Source organism: Leptosomus discolor, chromosome 11 (genome assembly GCF_034619465.1).
Source record: "Leptosomus discolor isolate bLepDis1 chromosome 11, bLepDis1.hap2, whole genome shotgun sequence".
NCBI classification, from domain to species: domain Eukaryota; kingdom Metazoa; phylum Chordata; class Aves; order Leptosomiformes; family Leptosomidae; genus Leptosomus; species Leptosomus discolor.
This window is the reverse complement of record NC_141401.1, coordinates 13591987-13610397: the sequence shown is the minus strand read 5'-3', so window position 1 is coordinate 13610397 and position 18411 is coordinate 13591987. Positions and strand designations below refer to the sequence as shown.

The 18411-nt window shown below is 41.8% G+C and overlaps 1 protein-coding gene across 1 annotated transcript in view; it reads right to left on the bottom strand.

Annotated features, from left to right (window-relative positions):
• Nucleotides 1-5156: 5156 nt before the first annotated feature.
• TIPE3 (TNF alpha induced protein 8 like 3) overlaps nucleotides 5157-18411 on the bottom strand; it is a 45542-nt gene continuing 32287 nt past the window's right edge. Inside the window, exon 2 of the mRNA XM_086471690.1 lies at nucleotides 5157-5719. Within this exon, the coding sequence (XP_086327816.1) occupies nucleotides 5157-5719 (563 nt within the window). The remainder of the gene's footprint in view (nucleotides 5720-18411) is intronic.

Here is an 18411-nt window from a genome sequence, read left to right as displayed (position 1 = left end):
TATCACCATCTTTTGCATTTCTTGTAGTTTAATAAAATTCAGTTTCATTAAAAAAATTTAAAAAATTAGCTTGATAGCTGTTAAATATTCTTTACTACCACATGTTATCAGTGTTTCTGCTTATTAAGAACTACGCTCTGTTCTCATTGTTTCTTTTTGCGTCTGCACAGTGATGAAGAATTAACATTGCAGAAGCCTTGAATCTGTGGGTGATTTAAATGTCCTGTGTTTCAGCTGGAGGTATAAAAAGAGTGAAAGATTACGCTTGAGATCTTTTGAACAGCGTTCTGTGTGCCAGCTCACATTATCCAATACTCTTTTTGGAATACTGCCAGATTGCAGGATTTGGTTTTAGGCGTCACAGGAGACTTTAGGGTCTCTTGTTAATCATAGTTGACAGCAATGGCATTTTTGTAAGTCCAATGCTAACATAACACACAATTTGCTATAGTATTGAGAAGAAGCTGGGAGTTTGGGAAGTTTGACATAATTGCTGAACTGAAGGTGGTTGCAGCCCTGATCTAAATCATGAGGCTGTTTTGTATGGCATGGCTGTCAGTGGGTAACAGGAGTGCACGCTACACTGCAGTTATGGCTCATGTGGGGAGCTTAGGCCCTTGAGAAATTCAGCAGTTTGGTGCTGGGAATCCCTTTGATCTCAAGCCATCATCCAGTCATCTTTAAAATGAAATATAGCTGCATAAATAACTATAAAAGGAATATTATTGCATCTAGTTCTGTACTGAAAAGTCCTTTAGTGAGTATCTTCATCTTCTGTGGTGTTCCTGTTTACTTTTCTTTGTGACTTACTACATCTTGAATCTGTTTTCAGGGAAAGGGAAATAAGGTGCATAGAAGTCAGCTAGAAGGAACAGAGCACATAATTCAGTTAGCATGAAGAGATTTACTTTCAAGAGGCAACCAGAGGCCAGTCAGAGTATGTACTGACCTTTCTGAACTGGCAGGTTAACTGTTCTGGACCGAAACCCAGGTACCAGGAGACACCACTGTTGTATTGCTTTGCCGTGGGCAACTTGTCGGTTTGGACATTTTGGAGTCAACAGATAAGTGATTGTATTGAATCCATATTTCAACTGTTTTGTCAGGTTCTCCACTCTTTTACCCCAAGTATAAAGATATTTTTAATGAAACAAATAACTTCGGTAGGAAAATCGGTGGACGTGCGACATGGCAGTATGATGCAGTATGTTTTCCTAAACCTAGATCAAATCTCCCATTGTGTTATACTACTCTCCGCTAGGTATTCCCAACCCCTTCCTATCCTGTAAGGACCTGAGAGAATCAATTTGTGTAATGGATGGCACTATCTTGAGGTTTTCCTGTACTTGCAAGTAGCTCATAAATGACATTGCCTGCTGATTTCTAAATATTGCAAAACTAGTAGTTTTTCAATGTCAAAAGCTGTATTATCTTTTCTGAGCGGATAAGACCGTGCATTGTCTTTTTCTGGCATTGAGGTATGTAAAAATGGAAGTAGACCTGCTTAAGTCACCCAGGTAAAGCTTGCTTTTGCATTTCTGTTGCTGTGATAAGAGGTAATTGTGCTTCATCTCTTGGCTCTCTTCAGGGTCAGCTATTTATATGCCTTTCCGTGAGAACGCTTCTCTGACACAAATAAGATTACACGTTCAGTGCGATGTACTGTTCTGTGGTATGTGCACAATTTCATTAGGGTGTCAGAAGTGGTCACCCCCTTTGGAGTTTCTTGAACATTAACATTTTTCTCTCTAACTTAATGTAATAAAGTTGGCAGTGATGAAGTAAAGAATATTGTGTCCTGCCATGACATGATTCATAAAACGAACCTGGCAGCAATGTTTTACCAGCAGTGCGGCTCAAAACAGCACTTACGAAGATTGCTTTAAACTTTTATTTTAAGGTAGTTGGCAGTTTTTCCTTTGTGCCAATCTTTGATTGCTTCCATTATAATTGCCATGTGAGTTGTTTGCTAATCCTGGGCTCTTGCAGCCAAAACAGTTTGCTTTTTCTGGGAATAAGGATAGGAGAATATGTTCTTGCTGCTGTTAAAATGTTCTGGTAGGTTCTAGCATCTCCATGCTTCGGGCAGGGATTTGATATCTGTCAGAGGTGTGTCTTCTGTCTAACTTAAATCACATTTAGCTAAACTGAGCTAAATAAATCATGGAAAACTTGCAAGAAGGTGCTTGGTAGAGAGCTAGACCATGGCGTGTTACCTCTGCTCTGACCTTGACACAGGCTGCCTGCGTATCTTCTAGGCACCGCTCAGGCTGAGCCTGGGGAGAGGCTGGTAGGAGGCAAGGAGCTTGTGCCATTTTCTCCACTGGCTTGTGAGGGAATTTCTGAGTCTGGTGACTGAACTGCACTATGAAACACATTGAGTCAACATCATTTGTTAGCTCAAGTGCTTGAGAACTTTGTGGAAAAACAGAAATTTCGTTTGCTGCTGACATGTTTGTGTGGCATATGCATGATGCAACAGAAATGTGGATTTTTCAGTTTTCTTTTAAACCCTTAAATTGTCCTACCTGCCACCGTCACAAAATCTGGTTGTCAAAGAGCAGAAGTTGAAGGTGGCAAAACTTAAATTACACAAATTCCCTCCTCTTATTGCTTAGGATCAGTTTATGTGGGATGGTAGAATAAATAAATGAAAAGGAAACAAAAATGGCAGTAATCACACATTTTTAATCCACAAATATGATAATACATCATATACTTAAGGTGACCTGAACATTGCCCATATTTTAGCAATGTTATTACATACCAAGCTACAAGTACAAAAGTAAACAATGAATATACAGGATATGCAAGTATGAGAAATACTTGAAAACATTCTCTTTCCTTAAGGCTACTCAGATTTATAAATAAAACAACAGATGTTGAGCTGGTGTGTCTAAAATACCAGAATCTGAATATTGATACTTGCAACACACAAAGTCACAGATACAGGATATCCCTTTCCTTTGGACATCGTGAATGTTGAATAATCTCTCTTTTTCTGGCTTTAAGAAAAGAACTTAAATGTGTTGCCACAAGTGAAACAAACACGCAAAAATCTGACGTGTGCACTGGGACAGGAGTGTTGGATACAATAAATACTGTTCAAAAGCATCAACTGACAAGTACGTGCTTGGAAAAAATGCAACTAATGGTGCATGTAAATATGGCTCTGCAAATTGCTGAACTTGCAACCCCAAATGTTAGTATTTCATTACTGTGCTGCAAAGGAATTGTCCACCTGCATTGCTACTAAATATGCTTTTTATGGTTAAAGGAAATATGTGGAGAAAATTTACATTGTTACAAACTGCTCTGCTATTGTCTTATGCTGCCATTTTTACTGTGCTCCAAAACGAGTTCTCCTGGGAACAGGTAAAAATCCTAGCACAACCCAAGTGAATACGTGATCTGGGTATGTGTATTCTCAACTGTGTAAAGGTGTGTGTGCAGTGTGATAGTCAAAATTGTTGCAAGAGATAAAAATAGTTATTCTGGGGTGAGGAAAGACAAGAAAAATAATAAAATTTTGAACGTTTTTTTCCTACCACCATAGTATTTAAGAGTTTAAATGAGAAACACAAATTTTTCTTCATCCTAAAATAATAAGTGATCAGCGCGAAGTTTTCCTTAGAAAGGAATGCCTTTCAAATAGATTTTTTTGTCTTTGTCAGTTTTCAAGTTCATGCATCTCTGTGTTATACGTGATATGGAAGGTATCACCTCCAGGTAATGGGATTGTCTGCTATCTGTGTCAACTCAAAGGAGAAGGTACATGATACTGAAGTGGCAGTAGATAGAGGTCAGTCTGGAGGATAAGATGTAGAGGGCAAGGAGAGGAGGGATTTCTGAACATACTTCCTTTAGTATTAGCCAGTGCCTACCCAGCTGCAAGATTCTGGAAGTGGCAAGCAGGTGTATCTGCTCTGCTCGTGTTCTCCCTCAATCCTAAAAAAACCAACCTGTACAGAAACCAATATCTCTTTGCAATATGTTTTCAGTTTGAAGACATCAGTATATTGTTTAAAAAAGAAACAAACAAACAACCCTTGCTGAAAACATTCTGAACAAAAAGTCATTTGTGAAGCTTACCAGAGTCACTAAGACTACTGTGGCACTGCAAGCATAGTAGATGGGGTTCCTTTTTTATCACACCTCTGTTTTACTGTAGACACAAATTAACATCATGGACACATTAAACCAAAAGTTTTATCTAGGCTGAATATTTTGAGGTTGTGGGATGTAAGTGTCGCTTTGTCTCTTCATTGGTGTCGTACTCCTCTTCACAAGTGCAGTTTCAAAATCTTCACAAAGAATGTTTTGTTCTGTCAGGCAAAAAAGTAAAAGCACAAAGAGCAGCACAACCTTCAGCCTATAATTGTCTGATGTTACCAAATACATAAACCCTAAGAGTGGGGAAACTGATGCACTACTTTATCTAGTTTTCTGGTTACCTTGGAGCTTGAACCACTGAGCTGCTTTTCAAAACTGAAACGAAACCTTTCTGTTATTAGCAGGCATAAAACAAAACTCTCTAATGAAAACATTGATTCACAGAGCAGTTCTTTAAATTATTCCCCACTTCTTCTCAGTTTGTATTATTTATTCCCCTGTTAGACTTAAATACCATGCAAAATCAGAGATGCCTTCTTGTACTGATTCCTGATCTTTTGAAAGGAGTGAGCTTAATCCGTTACAGCCCTACTTTCTGTCTAAGCTTTTTCAGTTAGCGTGGAAATAATAGAAACATACGCACCAAGGGCCTGGGGGTAAATTCCATGCGTTGCTCTTTTGCCTTCACCTGTCTGTTTTTACATAGCCATGCATTTCAGTTTACTTTTCACATGTTCAGCCTTGAACACAGAGCTAGTAAGATCATGGTGTATAGCGATCTGTTTCTGAACAATATGTATCAGCAGCCTTGTTCACCCCACTCCTTGGAAAAGACTGAATTATCTGAACAAAACATTAAAATTGATAGCTTTCTGATTTAAATTTTCCACTTCATCATGAGCCTGGTGAGCACTTTCTGGCTCCTGCTGGAGACTGTAGTAAGAGACCGATGGGAAGGAACCTTGCTTGCTCATCATGGCTCATGAAGGGTGGCCAGTTCTAGAGAGAAGTTTTTGGTTGGTTTCTTGGTTTTGAGCGTAGTTTCAAAGGACCTTCTCATCAAGTAGTTTGTTGATGCCATCGCAGATCTTTTTGAGGTATGGCCGACAATCCCCATCAAGACTGTACAGGGCAGTTAGAAATTCCACATCCGCAAAGTGATTGAAGACATGGTTGATGCGCCCATGGGATCTTGGTGTCAGGTGTCGATCTACTAGTTCATGCACAAGGTCTTTACATTCATTCAGAAGTTCTGCAAGAACATTTCTGTCAAAAGTGTATTCTACCTCGTAGAAACTGACAATTGTCATGGCAGTTTGGTTCAGCTTCTTCCTGAACTTGTCTACAATTTCCAGCTCTTCTTGGTTGAACTGATTGTTTCGATAGAGGATCCCGATTTTTATTGCCACTTTAATCAGGTCTTTCATAATTTTATGGGCTTCCTTTTTGTTTCTTGTGTGTTCCTTTGTTACTTTGTACAGCTCATCGAAGATTTCACTACTTGTGTCATCGATTAGCATGTTAGCCATGGTTTTGGTTGCCATTTTACTCAGGATCTTTTTCTGCGCTTGCAGTGCGAGATTCTTGGAACTGAAACAATCGGGACCTGTTTTGGGATAGCAGAGAAGAGGGGAAAATGTTATTTGGTGAATAATATTCACAATCAATTAAGAAAAGTAGTACCTATGTGCTTAACTGAGACATTACATATAGTCATGACTGTGATAACAGGAATACTTCCAACACTATTTCTGGGTGTCCTTGGGCTCTCGGACATCCAGGTCTTGCTGTCACTGAGGTTTTTTACTTACAAATTAAGAACAGAATATTCTGGCAGGGGATATCTATGCTGGTTCTTTGCTAGTCTTTTAATTTTGAAGTTCAATATTAAAGCTTTCTTGGCAGAGAGATCTGTTGAGATGTTGTGGCCGAAATGATACAGAAGTTATCACAGACAAGCAAAATGAGATATGACAAATACATGAATCTGACTTTGGTCATTAGGAGGCACTGTTGTTCCACTGTTATACTAAGCAGCATCTCAGATAAGGGCTAATAAAGCAGATTCATAAGCATGGATTTATTTTGCTTTAATCTCTAGTAATGATGCCTTTCCTGTTTGTTACCAATTTTCAAAATTATAGAATGTGACTTCTGTAAAATGTTGGTGCTTCCGTGCATGCGGTTCCTGACAGATGAAAATACCTGAGCTATTTGCTCTACGTTTATCAAAGAAATATTTTAGATTTTTTGTATTTTACCAATCTGCGCAAGTTTCACTCAGCATAGCACCTCAGCATGTGTCTACTCCTGCTGGACTTTATCCAATGAACTGTAATTATTGGTAGAAATCAATTTGACCTTCCTCTGCTTTTTACATTAAAGTTAGTTTTTAGGTGACCCTATACAGCTAAAGTAAAGGAAACGGAAAGATTTTGTATGAAATAATCATCCAGTTTAATACGAGGGTAGCGAAGTCTCTGTTGGATCAAAGGGTATTTTATCGTTGTAGCCAAATGGTGACGAGTGTCTGTATACTCAGGGTTACGGCCAGCAAGGTGAGTGCTGGCAGAGCGGCCTCTTTGGTATGAAACACCTTCCCCTCATATCTCCTCTTGGTATTTGCTGGTGCAAAGGAGATGGATGTCTTTGCCTGCCAGCTAGGGACCTTGCTCTGCTCGACAGGAGACCAGAGCCTTGGCTGGTGCAAGGGGGGTGGAAGGAACAGTGTCCTTCACTTCCTGCAGGGAAATCAAACCACTAAGAGCTTAAAATTAACAATAAAAATAAAAGCTTCCAGTGCTGATTTGATTGTGGAGGCTGAGTGGGTCTTAGGCTGGTTGGGTGAGCTCTGGAGGCCCTTTCCAGCCTTCAGCACATGAATGCTGTCCCCTCGCTGTGCAGTAGTCATGGTCAGTATTTGTGGTGCAGTCTGACCCGTGGCCTTGCTCGCTCTGCTGTGAATTCACTGCAGCCTCTCCTTCCTCCCCATGCTCCCTATGTTCTTGCATGAGGAGAAAGTGGTGCTCATTGCCAGTGCTTGCTTTGAATAAGTAACACTGAATTTAAGCAGTCTTCTCTTTAAATCCTATTTTTCATGTTAGCTAGAATATGAAAGTTGTCATCTTTCTTTGTGTGCTACAGCTGTATTACTGAGCAATGTGAAAAAGTAACATTTAATTTCAACTGAACCACCACCTGGAAAAAATAATTCAATGTGCTTAAAAGAATTGCCTGTCATTTGGAGAGAAAATTGTGGGGCTGAGCTGCTGACGGGAGGAAATAGAAAAACTGTGATTTAATCTAGAAATGATAAAACCAGGATGAAAGCATTCTTTCACTTAGCAGTATGTGGGTATATAAATAGTACCTGTGATGAATAATTATGTGCATTTGACACAGTAAAATGGAATATTAATATTAGTGTCTGTTTCTGTAGTAAGTTTGCTATTAATCAAGTGGATGCAGTTGTTCAGCATCTGTTTTGATCAAAAACTGAATATAATTGCACTAGAATTTTAGAATATTAATTTTACTAACATTCATGACACTCTAGCCTCCATGTCATTTTCACCAGGTGAGAGCCCAGTTGGCCCCTGCTGTGCTCAACTCTGTTGCAGGGAGAGCTTTGCAGAGCCATTGTAATTTTGGGGCTCGAAGCAAAGCCAGCAGCGTGGCACACAGAAGGAGGTGGCTAGCAAAGTCCTGCATCCCCCATCGCACACCCTGTGTCCTTGGTACGCCTTTTGGAGAGCCAGGACCAGCACAACCACCAGCACATTCTCAAACACACACGTATGCAGCTGGCCTCTGTGTGATGTTTGAGAGACAAAATCTGATGCTAAATTAGCATGTAAAAGCCTCTTAATAAGCTTATTAGAAGTGAGGTTTGTCTGGCACAAAAAAAATGTGGTTCCCGGTATGTTCCTGTAGTCAAAGTCCTGGCTCTCATCCACAAAACTGAACAGAGTGCAATCTTCAAAGAGTGGTTTCTTGCCCCATGACACCTCAAATGGGGCAGTTTGGTACCTCAAATGGCAATTACACAACTCTTAGCGAAAGGTGCAAGCTATGAAATGGGCAGCGCAGCCAGAGAGCATCAGGCTGAGTTTAACTGAATGTTACGGCTGGAGTTTTTTCCCATGCCAAGACCCAAGTGTGGGATCTGCTATTTAACAGCATGAGATTGAGATCCTCCTCATTTCTCTAAACGTAAAATAAAATAAAGAAATCTGTTCTTACATTGGAGCTGCTAAACTTTTCTTTAAGAAGCTGTATTCCCCTTTCTTCTGTCACTTCCTTTACCAGGCCCTAATGCTATATCCTCCCCCTCCTCTCGTATCTCTTGCTCTCATCTGCTCAAACCAGGTCCCTAATCTCATGCTTCCTATTCCTGCTGTGGCCCCTGTCACTGCTTCATGCTTCTGTCTCTCCAGCCTCTCCAGCACCTCAGCTGTGCCAGCCATGAGCGCTCAGAGCCCTCAGAAACCAGGCAGATCCAAACACTTTGTGCACACTCCTTGCCCCTGCCTCCTTCCATGATCTGTGCTGCTCTGTGTATTGTAAAATCTGTAATAGCTGGTAATTAATTTCACCACTGTGACTGCCATGCCCTCTCTCTTGGTCTCTCATGGGGACCAAGCAGACAAGGTCCCTGTGGGGAAGGGCAGTGCTTGGTGGGGACACAGGACAAGCTTGTGCAGCTGCAGCATACTGTGGTGCTCTATGTTAAACACAGAAGCTGCAGCCTGCTGCCACAGTCTCGCCACCCTTCAGGAAACCCCTGAGAAGCTTGGGAAGGGGGACAACTGGTGCACTCCAGCTGCACTAGCAAGCTGCCAACCTGGACGCCAGGATTGATGCTCTGCAGAGCCTCAGCTTGTGGTCTCTATCTGCCCAAGTGCCTGCTGGTGGGGTCAGACAACGTGTGTGCGATGAGGAGGAGGTAGATAACAGTCATCAGCCCATTTGTGCAGCCTAGACAACCATGTGGGGGCTGTTTGCAGAAAGCTATGCTCAGCTTTGCTTAAAGTCAGGGCCTGCTCAGTTTTACAGCAGTGTACGCAGAAAGGAGCAAGAGAGATTGTTTGGATTGGTTGTTTGGATTCCTGCCTCAAAAATCATGTAGTGCTCAGACACTGAGGTGACGCCTTGCCTTTCAAAGATCACAAGTGGTTAGCCACGTGATCAAATTCAGGCTTTCATGGGGACTGCAGGTTTACTGTGGCAGTCTTTTCTTACCGCAGCACGTTGCTTGTTACACAAAATACATCATCTCTGCCTCCTACATACAGCAATTCTATTTTCTGCTTTCTTTCATACAGCAAAACAAATCAGCAACAACATTATAGATGCTATTAGCTTTCAGGAACATTACACCAAAGCCAAAAATGAAAAACCAACCTCTGAGTGTGCTGCTTTGCTGGGTAATGATTAGCTTCCATTACAGAAGTCTGACATCTTACTTTTTACTAAAGTAAGGACCAGTTCTGCCTTCAGATCTGCTCTCTTCCCTCTCTCTGTCATCTAGAAAGCTGTGTATGATAAAAGCTATTAAAAAAGCTCCCTGAGATGGGATTGATCCCATACCAATCTTCCATCCTTCAAAAACTGCAGCTCTTCAGACCTGTGTCTCCACAGCTGTGATCCCCAAAGAGGGACTGGCACATGCCCAGCTGCAGGCAGGATGAAGAGGAGAGGCTCCCCATGCCTGGGCAGTCCTGTGTCTGGATGCTACACCACTCCCCACCAGTGACGGCCCAGCTTCTGGCACACGGTGCTGAACATGACAAAGATGTCTCGCATCTACTAAATAACAGGATTGCTTAATAACAGAGTTGCTTAATAACAGAAGTGTGGAAAAAGTTTGGCAACTCTAGAGAGTGGATGTAAGAGGTTTGTATTTTAAGAGTTTTTGAGACTAAAATGCAAGCGCATCTGTAATAATCTCGAAAGATTTTGATTCCAGATGGCTGTACCAAGTACAAAATGGTTAGAACTAAATGCTCAGCAATACTATTTTCATGTAAATATCCATTCAGCCACTCTGTACAAAACACACGGCAGAACCAGTGAACCAGAACATGCTCCCAGTATGCCCAGGAGAAAGCATGGTCGACATTTTCTGAAAGCAATTATGTAGATATGGAAACAAACCTCCCGAGCACATGAATCCATTTCCCTCCCAGTTAGCCACTTCTTAGTTAAAGCCTCAATAAAGTTTTGCAGCTAGGATATTTTATCTCCTGGCAAAGGGCTGAAAGACATGTTGAAGTGAGCTCTGGAGGGAATGCTGCTCCACAGGTAACAATGGAGAGAGGAGGAGTTAATTTGCAGAGTTTCTGTGGAGTTCATCCTGTGCATTTTTAATTGTATTAGCAGGCTTGCTTGGGGAGAAGGGATACGAAGCAATGTCTTTGGTTTTGTCACACCTGTGGAGTTACCGTTGACGCTAGGAGTCGCTACTGTGGGGCCTGCTGCAGCTTGTTGCAGTTAATCATTACCTCGGCCATTGACTTCACCTGCTCTGAAGTGAATCACACTTTAGGAGCTGTGTGCCTTATTTCCCACTTAGGCCGCAAGTATAACCCCAGCTCCCGGCAGCTGGGGGTGGCTGGGTTGTGTTTTCAAGGGTGCTGAGTAGGTGTGCAGGGTGGGGTACTGAGTTAGCTTGAGAGCATCCTGGAGAGGTGAATTGAGCTGTTGTGAGTTAAAGGACTGAGCTAAGAATGTGAAGAGGCTGCAGAAGCCCACAGCAGTCCTGCAGCCTGGCAGGAACGGGAGGTGATGGGAATCAGAGAAGGCTCCTACATCTGTGCTCCAGCTGCCCTGTAAGTAAGCAAAAGGCTGAACCTTAACAAGAGGGAAATACATAGGAAAGTAAAGATGATGAAGAGGCTGAAATATTTTTAATACTCCTGAATCCTCAATTTTCAAATGTGGTGCAGCCTCTGCAGCAAAAACCAGGCTTTAAGGAGTCAGCAATGCTGCTGGAAGTGTGGGCATCCCTCCAGCTGCTAGCAGTTGCTCAGGCTTGTGGGAGATGGGCTAAGCCAAGGGACAGGCACATTCTCAGAGTCTGCTACAGTATGAGATAGCTGGCTTGTGAAAATTGTTGTGGGAATGTGCTGTTTTAATGATTTGTGTGACCCAGTTTGAATGCATCTGTGTATTTTGACCTAGTGACATACCTGCCCCTGAGCCTGGAGAGTCTGGGAATGTCAATGAGAAGGAATGAGGCAGCTGTATTGTAAAGCTCTTGCAGAGAGTTAAATGAGCAGTGGATATCTGAACGGTTAATCCAGTGCTAATGCTGGTGTTGACAATTTACGGGGCTGGCAGCTTGTTTCGTTATAGCCTGGAGTTACCTGTAATGTCTCTTTTTATTGACATAAATAGTTAAGAAAGCATAAATAACCATTGAAAATAAGAGCAGGGAGTTTTAGTAAGCTGTTATGTAAAGCTACAAGGACAAGAAAAAGCTGGTGCAGATTTGGAAAGGAGAATATAGAAAAACAACCAAAAAATCTAGTTGCTTAATCTGCAGCATTTGGGGAAAATGCTTAGAGGTAATGAGCTGCAAACTTGTGTGTTTTATTTATCCTTTAAGTATCATTTACATGCTATAAGATTGATTAGAAAAGTGAACTGCAGAACTTAGGATTTCAAAATAGCTCTAAAAGCAGACAGGAAAAAAAGTGCACTTAAAGTGCTTCTCCCATAGTATTTTAGTACTGAGCAGCCAGGGAGCAAGCTGTAAGTGTGCATATTACTCTTGGACAGCTACAGGACCACTGCAGAAGAAACATTCAGTGTTTCCAGTAACTTTAAGCCAAGAAATCCAATAGACCAGATGGAATATATCAGCTTTCGGGGAGGGCCAATTTAAACACGTGTAAGCACCAGAGGCCCGGTCCTCAAACTTTTAACACTTCTAAATTATTACTATGAACATAAAAGGTTGCTCATTTCCATAGTGGAACAGGAGATTACAGACTGAGAATGTATGGGTATCTAAACATCTGAAGGCAAAACTTGGACATGCTGGAAATGGCAGCGACAGCCCCGTACAGAGGGCCCATGACTAAATGGAAAAAGACCATTTTTCCTTTCAGTGCTTTATATGAGCAGCAATCATGCTACAAAAAAGCACTGTCTGGGAGTCTAGAGACTGCAGATTCCTAATGATAGTCTTACTTTAGCAGCTGGCTTATGTTTGGCATTTATTTTACTAATAATATATGGTTACCACATACTGGAGTGTGCCTTTCAATACCTGGCAGAGGTGGTGGTAGGCTGGGGAGTCCCTTCTGTAAAGAGAAGAGGAGCAATGCAGAACAAGCAGTTAAACTGTTGTCCTTGTCTCAGTAATGCCTCCAGAGATGATATCCAGGGGGAGAGAAGCTCAGCTGCAGTTTCCATCAGCTCTGCTGGATTTGCCAAGAAAGGGGCTGGCTAAGCTTTTCTCCTGCTACTCCCAGTAGCTGGCTGGGAATTGAACTACACCGCTGCAGTCTTCTCCCATGTCTAAAAGCAGTAGCTGGCAAGTGATGTCTGGCTAACAGCACTGTCCCGTGGCTGAAACTGGCCCACGGTGTGGAAACCTTCACAAGAGCTCCCTTGATTATATGGCACAGCTGCCACGATGCTGTGATTTTGTACGGCTGCTATTTGACATTACAAATGGGACATTACACTCAGTCGTTTCCTAAAAACTCACACCCAGCTTGTGAGAGAGGAAACTGTTCCCTGACAAAAAAGCCCAGTGAGGATCATCTCTGTGCATTGTGTCCCTGTGCCACAAACCAAACAGCAGTACCAGGCAACAACTGCTAATGCCCCAGCCTGCCAAGTACCAGTTTGGCACATGCAAGAAGCAAAGTCACCTCTCTGGAAGTGGCCACTGTGGCTCTTAATTTTTTTTTTTTTAATCTAATAACATGCATCAGAACCAAACCCTAAACCAGGCTGCAGCACAGGGAATGGTGTCTTTGAAGGGTGGTTTTTCAAGTGCTCAGTTTAAACTTTGCACTGCCCGTTTTGTAGCAAGCAGGGAAGCTCTGCCAAGGCAGCAAACACATCTGGTTAACTTTTGGCAATTGGTGGTGAGTGTAAACAATGCAGAGCTTGCTTACACAGCGCCCTGAGGTACACTCACAGAGTACAAACAAGGCTTTGCCCTTATCTGAAAGTGCTCAGGTGCTACAGAAATGAGTAAGTCTGTCTGCCAGGAGTGATAGTGAAATACTGTGGTGTTTGGGGATTTTTAAGCTTACTATACATCTAAAAGAGGTTTTGATAAACTGACCAACGTATTTTATAAACAGGCTTAAAGTCTTTCAATGTCAGGTCATTGTGTTGATAGCAAGTGCAAAATACATTGAAATGCCTGAACATCCCTTCCCCAGAAAACGCTGTTTTAACTCTGCCTGACACTGCAAGCCAGAATGCTTGCACGCTGACAGGAAAGGTTTGACAAGGGAGAAATTTGACATAGATTGAGCTGTAACGGACCATGGCTTTGTCTGGGCTGATCTTTAGGGAATGGGAATGCAGGAGGATTGGTTACTACCTGTTGTAATGACCAATTGATCCTGTATTTTGAGACAGATATTTATGATTAGTGGGTTTTTCTTGAAATTATGGCTTTGGTCAAAAAAGGTCTTTTAGAGTGGAGGGCATGCCGACATATCCAAAACACTATGGCAGGATATTAGGTAAGTTCACAAAACCCAGCAGATAGCGCTTTGGTGGCAACAGGGGACATCTTGAATTGATTAGGACTTTTTGGCCTTCAAACGGTCAGTGACATTTATTTATATTTTTTCCAATATATGCTATATACCAAGTCCTGGGCAGTAACTGTTGAAGAGTTCAATGTCAGTCTCTGAAGCGTTTTGTGTTTAATCTCCTTTGTCTTCTCCACAATTACCACATTTCTTACACCTTCCTTTTGAAGACACTGCATTTAAAGATAAGGTGACTATGTAGCAAAAATATCTAATTAGACGAATAATTATTATCTCTATAGGAAAATTATGCTTGTTTTAATGTCTGGCCATGTAATTTTCCCAACAGGACAGAAACGAGTTCTTTGATATGTGCTAAGGAACTGTTTATTGCTGGGATGGGACAGAGTCTCTGGGGGAACATCAGGCATATAATGAATGATAAACCAACAATCTTGTTAAGGAAAAAAGCCTCATAGGCTTCTTTAAAAGGATTCAACCATCACATTCTTCCGCACAAAAGTAATAAGTATCTAGAAAAGAAAGGATTTTCTTGCCAAAGTATTATTTGCCAGTAAGACTCTTATAAGCCATGAGAATCCTTTCAAGACCTTGCAGCTCTCTTGTTTTTATCCAGATGCAATTATTGTAGCAAGGTATCTTTGTAGATGATCTGTAGAACTTGCTTGCAGTGTTACTTTATGATCAGTTTCCAAACTGGTAGATTCTGTTTTGAGCAAAAATTTGAAGAGGGGAAAAAAAAAAAAAATTGCTAGCACTGAATAACAGAAAATCCAGCCTGTATTATCTAAGCATCGGGGATACAGCTACACATCCTGGAAGCCCAGCAGCTAGAACTGCCTCACTTAAAGCTGCTGAAGCTGTTTTAAGTACATACAATCTTTCTTGCTCCAGGAATATAGTAACAACTCAGTCTCTCTCCTTGCCTCTTTAAAACAAACACACGCACACACCCCCCCCCCCCGCCCAAACCACAGATGCACAGAAAAAAGAGAGCCAGGACAGCCTGTGTACAACTATATGGCAGGTGCTTTCTGCACTAAAACACATCTGTGTTTTAGTATTCACTTGCAGTGGCCCAGAAGTGCATCTCCTGGTTCAACCTCTGGCTAGGTTTTCCTGGTGTAGATGGGAGATCCAGTGCCTGCGAGCGGCCGTGCCCTTTCTCTGATGTTTGAATGTTTGAACACTGGGACACTTTCAACAGATCCTGGGGGATTTGAGTCCAATTTCATGAATGACTTGGAATCTTGATCAGGATGTATAAGCTTTTCTCTGGCAGGGTGAGGAAAAGAGGAGGGCTATGGAGGCATTTGTGCTTTTGTGGGCTTGGTGCTTGGCATTTGCCACAGTCATCACTCCTGGTTAACAGGAGATGCAGATTTCCCTGTGCTTCTGTAGCTCAAATGCTTTCTATTCCTTCCACAGAAGTCCCTTTAGCATGCAGGAGCCAGTTTCCAGCAGGAACATAATAATATGCTGTTAGTAAAGCAAGGCTTGGCAATATCAGCCCTAAATATTAAACAAGGTGTCCATGCAATGAGTGCTTTAAAAAGATAAAGTGCGGCTAAGAAACAGGCTATTGGGTACTGGTTCACCAATGTCGTCTTTTTTATTTTTTTTTTTTCTCTCATTTCCTCAGGAAGAAAATTCTGAGGGTTTATTTTTGTGCCTTGAAGTTGCTTGCTGTTGCAGTACACTGCTCTTTCTCCAGAGATATAATGTCCTTGCCTTTTACATAGAGGAATTCTATTTTTGACTCTAATATATTAAGAATGGCATGAAAAATAACCATGTCTATGCTCTAGGGATGAACAAAATTCCATGAGTAAAGCAAGAAACTGGGACCCCAAGGATAGCTGGTCCAAAGGTGCTGTGAAACTCCAAGATGGCATTTGTCTGTAGCTTAATACGAGGCTGAAAGAAAATGGGGGAAAAATTGTTTCTGCTAAACCAGGTCAAGGTGAATAAACTTTCAAAAAGCCCACAATAGGCTGCAGCTGCAGAAGGTGTCAAGCTGCTGTTGACCAAGTGATCTGCCCAGCTGTGCTCTGCCACATCCAGCGGGAGAGGATGCGGGTTGGCAGCTCCAGCACTGCACCCCTGCAGAACTACACCAGTATCTCTGAAGAGCATACTGTTCTCTTCGCCAGCCTCCAGCACGCTGTTCAGATGCACCCAAAATAGCCCACCTTGTCCCATAGAGGGGGAGTGATTGGAAGCCAAATTGCAATTCACTCTTGTGTGTTTTTTTAAAAAGCAAAAAACCTGACAATATTACTTGGCCTTCTTTGCTTGAAATGCTTTGAACACCCTGACATAGTGCAAGTGCTGGATGGGAAGGGGTAACGCTGAACGGGAATTGATTTAAGTTAATGGCATCTGCATATCTGGCAAATGAGGGAGTAATTTTTTTTATGAACGCTGTGTGCTATTGTTTTACTACCTTGGTATTTGGTTGCTTGACCACTAGGTTTTGAATTAAGAAGGTGATGGATAGAAGGGGAATAAAACGATACCAGAGATCAGGTACATCTGTGGGTCCCTAAATAAAATACCAGGGGAGCTACTAATTTTCCTAATTAATTCCAGACATGCTTACAAACTGTTTAAACTGGAAAAGAAAGTCAAATGAGGGGAAGATGAAGAGAACAATAGTGGCAAGTGTTTGACAGCAGTTAACTTTCCCAAATCTGGAGCAGACATTCTAGACTGATCACAACATAATTAAACTTTCTTTTCTTAATAGTTTTAAATAAACTTATGCATAGACTATTTATTGTCTCCTTTTTATTCTTTGCTTATGTGCTTTGAAAGAGTCAAAAGAAAAAGTATTTTGAAGATGTTGATTAGAGCTTACAAATCAGCTACTAGTCACAGGGCTGTGGAAGATGAGGGCTTACAGGTTATAACATGTTTGGACCTGCTGTTTGGCAGTCGACAAATAGGCACAGCTATGGCTATAATACAGCTGGAACAGAAGGACAGTGATGTGACTATCACTAAAGAAAACAAAGCACGTCAAACCTGCTGCACCATGAGGGCTTGACAGGGGCTTAAGGGACTTTAAAATGTGGCTTATCCTGTGCCCAGTTAATGTTCTCAACCAAACAATGCCCCAAAAAACCAAGCAAAAAAACCCACTAAAAAAACAAACCAAAACTCTTGATGAAAGAGGCTCTGCAGGTGTATAAGTCAATTACTAAAAAAATAGTTTTCTGAACTCTTATCTTGAGTCATGCCTAGTTACAATATTTTGTATGTCACAGCATCATTACTTACCGGGTATGTGGGTGCTACCTATGTCTGTGTATTTATAACAGTTTTAATTCCTTCCGTGAATGTAAAGGAATACATTTGTAAATGCGCCTGATGTAACACTAAGTGCAGTCCAAAATTTTAATTCCTAGTCTGAGAATATTTGGAGGGAAAAAGGACTAAAAAAATCTGGAACAGTTACTACAACTTGTCAAGTCTTTTGTGGTGAATAAAATGCTCACTATTAATTTGCCGCTCACTGGACTAGTGACCCACCTTCTGCCTCCTGGCTGCAGAGCATCCCTTGCTCTCTTCACCCCATGTCCTTCTGCCCCAGCACACGGTGCCTCGGCACGTAGCCACGCACTGCGTTCTGCTCTGTGCTCTGCTGCAGGGTGGAGAGAGCATCTGCTTTTCTGACCCAGGTTTTAAACTATCAGACTTCACTTACCGTAACAGGTTACAGGACACAGGCCTGTGCTCTGCCTGCACAAACGTGGCAGCGAGACCTTCGTTGCCGTTTGAAGCGGACAGCTCTGTTTCGCTCAGCTTGAATTAGCTGATGCTTTGTGCTGCAGCTTTACAACACGGGCGCAATACCAGATGGGAATGTTGCTTGTGCAAGTCCATAAAAACCCTGAGGGCATCCTCCCTTTCTGAGTAAGAGCTGCTGATGATATCAGTGTCTGAATGGTGCCTGCTCTGGTTTCTTTAAACTCATTTGAAGTACTTCCCCCCCCCCCCCCCCCCGGCAAAAGTTTAAAGATTTCTTTAGAGACTTCTAACAGACAATCCCACTATGGCCTTGCTGAAACAAAATCTGTTTGCTGTTTGATTATAGCTACCAGAATTGATACTGTAGAACTCATCTTCAATGACTTAGTTCAATGGTATAGTTATAAATGAACCAATGGTGTTAGAAGTTAAAAAAAAAAAAAAAAATTAAAAAATGTCATCTACTTATCCTGACTGACAAGCAAGTGTGCAAATTCCCTTTCCTTGCAGTTTAGGGGTTTTTTCCCTTTTTCAGCAGAGAACAGATTAAGCACGTGCTACACTGAAATAGCTGCCCACGCACAAACGCTGGTGCTCTGCATACCTGTACAAGAAAAATCTAAACTGAACGCATCTGTACTGTTGATCCAAGGTGAAATCAATGACTTGTTTGGAGTTTGAAAGTGCTAGAAAAGTGTTACTTAACAACAGTAAAGCTGAAAGTGAAAAGGGAAAAAGAGATGAATATTTGAAAAAGAGTCTGCTTATGCCTGTTTACTGTTGTTCCCAAAAGAGG